Source organism: Scophthalmus maximus, chromosome 21, assembly GCF_022379125.1.
Source record: "Scophthalmus maximus strain ysfricsl-2021 chromosome 21, ASM2237912v1, whole genome shotgun sequence".
Classification (NCBI taxonomy): Eukaryota; Metazoa; Chordata; class Actinopteri; order Pleuronectiformes; family Scophthalmidae; genus Scophthalmus; species Scophthalmus maximus.
The window spans coordinates 7,676,945-7,687,365 of NC_061535.1; the positions used below are offsets into that span (position 1 = coordinate 7,676,945).

At 44.8% G+C, this 10,421-nt stretch overlaps 1 protein-coding gene across 1 annotated transcript; it reads right to left on the reverse strand.

Moving 5' to 3' along the window:
• Positions 1-7,559: 7,559 nt before the first annotated feature.
• On the reverse strand, positions 7,560-10,003 carry prmt6 (protein arginine methyltransferase 6). The gene is made up of 2 exons (XM_035619389.2): positions 9,940-10,003; positions 7,560-9,761 (listed from the first exon to the last, which is right to left on the reverse strand). The coding sequence occupies exon 2, from the start codon at positions 9,691-9,693 to the stop codon at positions 8,635-8,637; it is 1,059 nt and encodes a 352-aa protein (XP_035475282.1). The 5' UTR covers positions 9,694-9,761; positions 9,940-10,003; the 3' UTR covers positions 7,560-8,634.
• Positions 10,004-10,421: the final 418 nt, after the last annotated feature.

The following is a 10,421-nucleotide window of genomic DNA, read 5'->3' on the forward strand; positions in this document are numbered from 1 at the left end:
CCGGAGCCTGCGCACACGCACGGCGCGCGCACACACACACGCGCGCGCACACACACACACACACACACACACACAGCTGCTCTAATTCATCCATAGTCAAAGGGCTGGGCAGCTTCTTTTTCCCTTCAGCTCGCACGTTTCACAGTAGAATTATCTCTCAGATCTCACGCAAGTCTGATCAGTGGCTGCAGCCGTTGGTTGGGAATCAGTGAAAAACGGCAGGAGGTTTCAAAAACACTGAGGGTAGACACTGATTCCCCTTGATCATGATGTCATCATTTGAGAGTATGGCAAATGATTTGACATAAATATTTGGACGTTAAACCCTGCTGCGCGTAGCACTTAGTTACACAAAGAAATGTGTGATGTCTAGTTGAACTGGAACATCCTCAGATGTCTGGATGTCCACAATGGGAGGCTCCAAGCAGGCGAATCGGTGGAGAAATCCAACTGAAACATGCAGCAAAGAGGCTTTGCATCTAATGATTTGATCAGTGAAATAGTATTTGTTGCTATATTTGTTCCCACTCCTATAGCAGTCAAAGATGGAAAGTGAGCAGCCGAGTTGAGTCACTGTTATCAGTCAGTTAAATCCTTTCTCCGAGTCATCTTGCACATCATCATATTATTTGCCCACGTGTTCATTTTGCTATAATTTAGCATTGCTAAGGTAGCATTGCTTCACTCACTATCCCTGGTTTGTTTGTGTTAGCATTATGCTACAGTTCCCATCAAAGCAAACACAGCCATAAGTTACTGTCCGTTATATTTATTAAGTTGCAGGTTTTGAAATGGTTTCATTGTTTGTTTCTATGTCCATACTTACAATTGTTTGTTCCTTTGTTCAGAGCCACCATGCGGGTCTATTGTTTGAGAGAGGGCCGCCCGGAATTTCCCGGTTTTTGTGGTGTTGGTGATGTCATCGCTGACATCGTGGGTTAAACCAACTGCTGGGGGTTTCTTTGTAGACAAAATGCTGAGTGTGGTAGTTTATTGTTTGTTAGTAAAAACTGTTGAGATGCTTTACCTTTCAGACAGTGATTTAGAAATGTAATATGCTTGGTGAAGGAGCTAAATGATAATTTATATTCCTGGTGTTACAGTCACTGTAAGTTTCATCCCTCAGTAAAATACCGGTATGTGCTGAAAGAGTGGAGGTGTTAATTGAACACTCTATATATTCAGCAGTTTTTTTTTTGTTGTTGCTGCTTCCTGAGGAGGAAAGAACCAGGTGAGGCTTTGTTGCTGTGAACATGTGCCTTTTGTTTGAGTGGTCATGAATTCATTTTCAGATTTATTTTGTAAATGGAGTGTAGTGGAGAGCACTGTAAATAAACATTTTGCTTCATGGGACGGATCATTTGTTACGTTAAGTTTATTTGTGACACAGTGCAGGGGAGGATGAGGACACGATGTCGACGGCTCTTAATGCAGCTGCCTCTCCCCTTTCTCTCCTCTCTGTGAGCCCAGGGGCGACTTCGCTGACATGGACCTCTTTTTCTAATTCACTCAGCGGCAAGAAAGTGGAGCGCACAGTGGAAAGCTACCAAAGAGCACAATTAATTCCCACTTATTGACTCACTGCAATGACACCGTATAACATGTTCACGCGGGGTACATTTCTGAAGCTCATCTGCACACTGTTAAGGCCCTTTCTGTCTTTTCTGCAAGGCATAAAACAGAACGCTGAAAGCTCGGGCAGACTGCGTTTGCACAGTGACTCTGTAAATGAAAACAGGCGCAGATAAAAGACTGAAGCGCTTCGACACCAACAGACGCCTTGTGTACATCAACATGAGGCAGGAGTGAATCCAAGAGGTCAGTGAGGGGGGAGAAAATGAGGACGTGTTGGACACACACACACACACACACACACACACACACACACACACACACACACACACACACACACACACACACACACACACACGGACCATGTGGCTTCAAATCCATCTGTGGGTTCAATACAGGGCTCTTTACTTGGGAGACCAATAATCACGTGGCCCCATGTTCCGATATCTCACCTCCACCCTTGTGTGTCGTTGAGTTTCCCTTTTTTTTTCCTCTTCTTCTTCCTTCGTGTCACATTATGATGGTTTGTGGAAAATTGAATTCTGCACATCAATGTCTGGAGACGCCAGGCACAGAGATATTGGATTTTTATGCCCGTTCAATGGAGGGGTAATGTGTTCATCCGAAGGTGTGTGTTTGTTAGATGGAGTGGAGGGAACTACTGTGCACTCAGTGAGCACTTTATTAGGGACTTCCTACAAATGCCGTCAGTTCGTTGTGGCATTGATTCCACCAGATGCTGGAAACTTTTGAGATTCGTGATTTCATCGCATCATTTCTGCAGACGTGCCAGCTGCACTTCCATGCCGCCAGTCTCCTGTTCACACCACATCCCAAAGGCTTTTTACTGGATTCAGATCTGGTGACTGGCGAGGCCACTGAAGTCCGCCGAACTCCGTGTCATGTTCATGAAATGAGCTTGAGACGCCTTTGGTTTCGTGACATGGAGCATTATCGTGCAGGAAGTAGTCATTAGAAGATGGTAGACTGCAGCCGCTAAGGGAAGCGAGACAGTCCTCCAACAAAAAGCAACCAGATATGTCGTTTGTTCGAGCAGCGTATCACCATGTATGTGGTCGTGTTAAAGACCGCAGTTGTGTATTTAAATGAATTTGCTTATATTCTCTAAATTCATCGTGCTGATGCTCTGCCATGTCACTCATACCCTAACCATCCACCTTACCTTAACAATCTCATTAACCATGCTTTGGTAAAGCAAATAAAGCCCCACAATGCACTGTGGCGAAAAGTCTATACGTGGTTTGCAATTGCAACTGAAAGATAAATATTACACTTTGATACTGTACAGGTCAATATTATGATGTAACTGCTGGGCAATTTAATTTAAAAAAAAATGTAGTGTTTTATAAACTGATGTTTACAAGTACATCAGCTGGTACAAGATTTGAAGGTGATGAGTAAAACTAAAAAGACCAAGTTATTGCATTAAAAAGTGTGAATCTTCATATTTCACAATATCTTTTGTATATTTAGGGACTTTCCTTTCCTCTTTACAGACTTCACCTTGTCAAAAAAGTGGTGGAACTGGCGCTATTTGGACAAGGTGAATCAAGATGGCGGCGTCAGACTTGCTATCTGTACTTCTTCCATGCTGCGTGTCTGACGACCCAGAGGCTCCGAACTTCCCCTGGGAGTCGAGGCACTTGGAAAGAAAGAAGTGCGGACAAATACAGAGTTCACATTGGATTATGGGATGCCTCGGAGGGACGGAATCAGATCAATCTCACCACCTCCATGCATCTGCTCCATTTGGACTTTCTGTCCCAAGGTCTTATCGCGCTTCTCTCAGCCTGGCGCTAACGTGCGCTCGAATCCGCCGCATGCAGACCTCTGCTGCTTATCCAATCCCGCACGGTGTCCTGAACCCATAACCCAACTCGCCCAAATTGAAATATCATATTAAGTTATGAAACAATACCTGAGAAGAATTACATGGGAGAATAATCCAAAAAGTGCATGATTGAAAAGGGATTAGCGGGGTGGATGTGGCCACGCACTTGGGTGGATTTATACTTCGGTCACAAGCTGAGAGCCGTCTGCCTCGGCTGATTGTGAATCGTGGCCGTCCTGGTCAGATTTACGTGGTCCTGCGAGTGATTTGGGATTTACTCTCCTAACAGGCGGCATCCAGATCTGCCCTTGTTGTACCGTGCGTGTCTGTCCACGAAGTCACACCTCAGCGCTTTCAGCTGGACGCATCCGTGGTAGGCAGTGGCTCTCTCGGCTGAGATTTGCAGCTCGGGGCTAAAATAAATACAGTTTCTCATTTGAATAAGTGTAGTTTTGTTACTGTTGAGCAAAACACTGGGACATGGAGTTATTTTGGTGTTTTTGCACTGGGCACAAGGGTCAGTTCCTGTTGCCAGTGATAATGATGACAAATGGTCCGTCCTGCTGAGCCCCAGAGAAATGAAGTCCACATCTCTGGGGGGTTGGTCCACAAATTAGCTTTTGTCAATACAGTGTTCCTAATTTGTCCTCGCAGGATATGCTGACAGAAATATCGGTTACTGTAACCAACGGTGGGAATTGAATCCTATTGGCTTATTCCTGGTGTCATTAGCATAGAAGGATGAATGAGCGGCCGTGATTAGATACAGTCAAGTCCGGTTTCAGCTCTGCGGCAACACATTCAATGATTTTTCCAGTTTTTTACGTGATGACGGACATTTAGCATTCATACTGTATGACCCAGGGACATATGAAAGTTAACCTGATCACAAATAACAGCAACAGGAACAAATTATTGCAGGGATTCAAATGGGCTTCCACCACTGATTAGAATACATGATTCATAATGATTGTCACAGGTGACACTATTTCATCGTACTCAGTTGACAATGAGGTGCCGAATGATTAATACAGTGTTTCCTGGTTTACATATCTTTTGATATGGTAAAATACTATGTATTTTTAGGATTTATTTTTTAAACAGAGTTCTGATCAAACACACACATTTTAAGCTGAACGCGACAGATGTGGTCTACAGAGATGTGAGCAGCTGGACGATGAGTTCCCATCTTTATAGGCTGACAACTACCTCACTCCCACTGTCACATGAAAACCCACACAACTGCACGTCCTGTCGTCCTTTACATTTTCACTTCTGTATCCAGTGATGTTCTGGAAGTCCCTCCCATGTGACCACTCTGGTCCAATAAAAGCTGGGAGACAGGACTGGAGGGATTTTGGTCTGGATGTCAGACATCATAAAGCAGTCTGACAGAACCTTTTTTTTTTTTTGCTGTTTGTGTAAGAAAAAAATGATGCTTTTGTCTGATGTTATACATAGTTGGATGAAACACCCCACAAAAACGGACTTCATACATGATGTGAGGTTCTCAGCATCCCAGCCAACATGTCCCAGCAGAGGCCTGGATACAGTTCAGTTCATGATACGAGTCTACAAAGTTGTATTGCAGGCAGCTGATTGGTAAAAATCATATTTTTATATTCGCAGTTAATTTGTAAAAGCCAGTGAGGAACTTTGTATAATGGGATGCTTTGTGTAAAATGGCCTTGAATCAATATTCTAGTCTTTCATATAATACAGTGTGGTAGAAACTAGACATCTTCTCTGAAACCCAGAGATCTTAAAGGAGCTGAATTGAAAACATTTACAAATTAGCAAAACAGTACTTCTTTATTTGACCTCATACCAATGTCTCTGTTAAGCTGATTTAAGACATGAACTCCGGGAAATGTCCAGGAAATTGGGTGCTTTCTGTAATTTGCCATTCACATAGGACAAATGCAGCAGGGGATTGTCTGAGTCTGACGCGTTTGCAACAGCAGGAACATTTCCTGAACATTCAGACGAGGGGTCCCGCCGGGGTAGAATCTTCCTGAGTTGTCCTGCTGTATTCTCACATGGACTCTGGCAGGAAAAGCTCCGAAAAAATGTCTGCAGCAACATTAGCGGACATTTGCGCTCTCACAGGCAGCCCCTCCAGAAAAGTTCCAAAAATGTCCAGATTTCAGTGCATGTCTGAAAGCAGCTGCATTGTTAAGTTGAAAACAATTGCACATGTTGTGTCACCAGTTCACAGAGTCCCGGCGGACTGTGCTGTCTCTCTGTCTCGTTCAGCCGTCCCCCACTGGACGATGAGTCTTGAAAATCAGTTAGATTAAGCACATTGTCTATTGACTGGCTGCTAAATTGCTGTGCAATACAGGACAAATAATCCCATTTCAAGTTTCAACACTTGTTTCTAATGGTTTCTAAATCCTTCCAGGCAGGAATGGATCACAATTAGTTTAACATTTAGCAGCCGAGAGTGGCCACGCATGCAAGAGTGTGATTCTGAGTTTAAAAGAGGCCGCCTGCGCTGCATTTAACATTTCCACTCTGGAGGCATCGTCCTTTGCTCTGCCTGCGGGGCCTTTTACTCTCAGGCACCTGCAGGAGGTGAAGAGATGCAGCCACTGTGGCTGCGAGTGCAGGATTTATTTTGAGTGAAAAGCGTGAGGACTTAATACAGTAGGTTTAAAAAAAATATATCTGATACAAAAGTGACAATAAGTAAGTGACAACAAGACGGTGAGAGGTATCGCCTCGTATTCCCCTTTGGCAACAAGGCCATGAGGTCTGACGTTGGTCAATGACCTGAACATGGTCAGACATTCTGACAGAGTAAGTGAGAGCATGGCCATGGCTTACAGTACATTATGTAGATCAGCCAACGACTCCCTCCTGATTTCAAACATGCGTCAACACGATATAGCACATTTGACGTTTGATCGGAGGATTTACATCGTCCACCGTGTCGAATTAGCACACGTGTATGAAATATCAAACACAGACACTGGAGCCAGACGTGGCAAAGGGCTACATTTTCCTAGAAACTGTCTTCCTAAATTTAGTTTCAATGTCATCTCGTCAACGTTAATTGCATAAAAAAATTCTGGGTCCAGAAAACCACACTTTAAGGCCATATTTAAATTTTAGACATGTCCAGGGGCCTTAATTTGATTTAAACAATGATTTTACCGGCCGTTCCTCTTTTTATCATCATCATAACTAACATACTTTGGTTTATTTTGTCGGCCATGTTCCCTCCAACAACCATGCCAAACTAACACTTTCTGTGCACTAGGTTACCTGATCTCATGCAGTTATTAAGCTCTTCTACTTTACCGATACTTTACCGTTGTCCCTCAATTGTTAGTCGCTTTGGATAAAAACGTCTGACAAATGAGTCAATGCAAATGTAATGTAATTAGTAGAAGCTTGTATTTACCTTTGTCCCCCCTGACAATGAACACAGCAAAGTTACACAATTGCATATCAAAATGTGACTCGGCCATTATTCACTCTTTAGAAATCCGACTGACGGTGGCCCGCCCCCCACTGATGAACACTACAGCTTATGATTCATTTTGAATGTGTCCATCAGAGAGCGGGTTCACATTTGTACTGACGACACTGAAACAAATGACGACCATATTTCAGCATCCATTGATTAACTGCTTTCTAATGACACTGTAAAAAGATGCTTTATGTTTTAACGCTGACCCACAGCGTATGGTTTGAGGTCAGTGCAACAGACGGCACAGTCCGCGTTGTCTACTTACTGTATGGTAAAAAAAAGGTTAAATCAACACAATGTCTTTGGGGATGATCTGAGAGTATTGTCACAAAAAACATCGACACCCTATTTTGTGTATCTACAAAAATGGTCTTTTGGGAAAGTGTTCATTATTGGTATTAAATCTAGTGTTATGAACACTAGGCAGGTCAGTAGAAGATGCAAAATGTTAATTAACATAATTCATTTTTATTATCATGAATAGTTTTTGAATCTTTTCTAACGGTACAATTACCATTTTATGATGCTAGTATTAAACACTTGAGAAGAATAACATTTATATTCATATATGACTGTTTAAACCTGCGGGCTCCTGTCGCAAGTGAGAAAATTCAGAGATTGTCGTTGCCTTAAAAAGTCAAGACCCGTGAGACGTGCAACAATCAAACTATTTATTAGTCAAGTTCCCATTTGCTCAGTGATGAACACAGTTGGCAAACAAACGATTTCTTTCACACACGCAGGTGTCACTTTCTGTAGAAAAACAAATATACTGCAACAAAGACACGCTAACCCACTGACTGTGCATTGACTCTGAGGTATGAAGTTGGCCAATAAATTAACAGTAAATAATTATTAACTGTGGCCAATAAAAAATGTGAACTTTTATTTTAAAAAAGAAGAAAAAACCCATTGATCGTTGCTACCCATTAAAATGGGACAGAGCAGGGCAGGAACTGTATGTTTTTATTTAGTCAGTGGTTTCTGTCAGCAGATGAGCGTGGCTACTAGTTCTGAACCAAAACAATGAGCCAATTTGGTTCCCAATTAAAAAAGGAAAGTGAACAGCAGCCAAAGTCGAGCACCTCCCGTGCGACGCGTCCTGCTGCCTGACTGCAGCTGGTCCAAGTCAATATATTGTTCTAATCCTCATCTGAATGCAGCGTTTTGATCAGATTCCACACGGTATGCATGCATGAATGAATTTATCAGAATGTCAGATGTCTGCAGCGTGGCGTGGAATTTATTCAACGGCTTTTGTAGGTAAACCTGCCCGGCGCTCTGCACCCACCTACGCCCATTGCACTCATCTGACGTTCATGGCGGGTTTTTATTCTGAAATGTGACACTTTAATACGGTTTTCAAATGATGTTTCCACTGTGACACTAATACAAAAAACGCCTTCTTCGCCCCAATGCGACCGCTGGGGTTGCTCACATGACAATGGGCTGACACGTTCAGCTCCAGCACATCTCTCTGGGCGAGGTTAGTACAAAATGCATAGAACAGGTGTCAAGAATGTTTCCTTGGTTTAGGTGTCAAATGATTTATTGGGCAGAATTAAAACATATGCTGCAGTTCACAGTGGCTGCTTGCATGTGTTTGTGGGTCGACTAACGGAAAATACACTCTGGGCTACAGTCCCTTCATACATCTGACTGAGACCTGGTGAGTTCGAACAGTTTAACACATGACAGCAACACTGGTCGACCGTCACTGCGGCGTGACGCGTTACGACTGCGCCTCGCCGCTCCAGTCGGGGATGGAGAAAGTCTTGGTCTGTCCCTTCTGCTCGCCTATGGTGTAGTCCACGCGGATGCAGACGTGCCGGGCGCTGTCCTCCGACGGGTACATGGACACCTCCCCCGCCACCGCCGTGTCCTGCACCACCCTCACCGGGGCGTCGAAGTACAGCACCGCCTGCTTCCAGTGCGTCTCCGCCTTGAACGGCGACGTGGAGAGCACGAGCGGCTTGTCCGGGCACGAGAAGGTCACCGTGAAGTAGACGCACAGGCCGCTCGCCGCCGACGAGCCGAACGACTCGCAGCGGAACTGGCCCTTCACCGAGCGCAGCTCCTCGGCGGTCACCGTGTACAGGTCGAGCTCGGCGAAGCGGGCCGGGTGCGAGAGCACGTCCTCGATCGACACGAAGTTCACCGTGATGTCCGAGTTCATGATGCATCTGCGGGCGAAGTCGGACATGCAGGACATGTCGACGCCGTACTGCTCCTTGACGGTGTACCAGAAGTGCAGGCGGTCCTCCACCACCGGGTCGCACACCGGCGCGATGTAGAGCTCGGCTTTGCTCGGCAGGATGAGGCCGCCCGGCTTCAGCCACTTGTCGCGCGCGTACACCACCGAGTTGAGCATGGACTCGTGCAGGAGCGCGTAGCCCATCCACTCGCTCACGATCACCTCCACCGGCTCCGGCAGGTCCACCGTCTCCACGGTGCCGCGGATCACCTCCACGCGGTCCTGCAGGTTGTTGTGTCGGACGATCCTCACCGCCTCCTCGGCGATGGAGCAGGCCTCGACGGCGTACACTTTCTTGGCGCCGGCCTGTGCACAGAAGATGCTCAAAACGCCGGTTCCTGCGCCGACGTCCAGCACGACTTTGCCCCGGATCAGCTCGCTGTTCCGCATGATCGCCGTGCGGTACGTGTTGGTGCGGACGTAGTCCGCGATCATGTCCTCGTGGATCGTCACATCGGTGTAGCTGTCGAAATACAGTCTCTCCTGACGGCTTTTGTCTAATTTTCTCTTCTTCACAACATGAGACATCTTCTCCATGGACCCGCTAACACATGTACTGTGAAGTCGCGCTACTTCTGCTCTCAGAGTCTGGTACTTGTAGTTCCCTGAGACAAATAATCCGTGAGACACGCGTTTGAAAGAACTACAACTCCCCTCGGCCAAGGGGGAAGTGACGCAGCGGCTGGAGTGCCGCGTTCAACGTCAAGCGGAAGGTAGTAAATATGAGCTTCTACTAATTCAATTGCATTTTCTCATCTATCAGACTCTTCAGAAGACACTTACAACTGAGGGGCAACACTGCGGCTTCAGTACAGTAGCAGCGTTTGAAGTATGAATTAAGAGCTCCGTCTGTTTAATAAGACAAAGCACACAAGATCACACAAAGAAATGGACAGCATTATTATTATTATTATAATTATTATTATTGTCGGGCATGTGAGGTTGTTGGAAGTGTTTGGAGGAGATGTCTCAGAACAGATGAGGTTTTTGAAGAGGAAGATGGACGCCGCAGCGCCGACAGCATTGGGTAGCTCGTTCCGGCAAGAACTATCTGGACCAATTGGCTGGGATGACATGGTTGTAATAGACCTTAGATTGTTTGTTTAAATAATATTTGGTTCTACTGTACCATTCTGGTATATATATATATATATATATATATATATATATATATATATATATATATATATATATATATATATATATATATATATATATATATATATTCTGGCAATTTCTTGCCATAACCATTTCACCTACAAGAA

Excerpts from the sequence above, each read along its gene's own strand:
- prmt6 (XM_035619389.2), bottom strand. The coding sequence starts at position 9,693 with ATGGAGAAGATGTCTCATGTTGTGAAGAAGAGAAAATTAGACAAAAGC.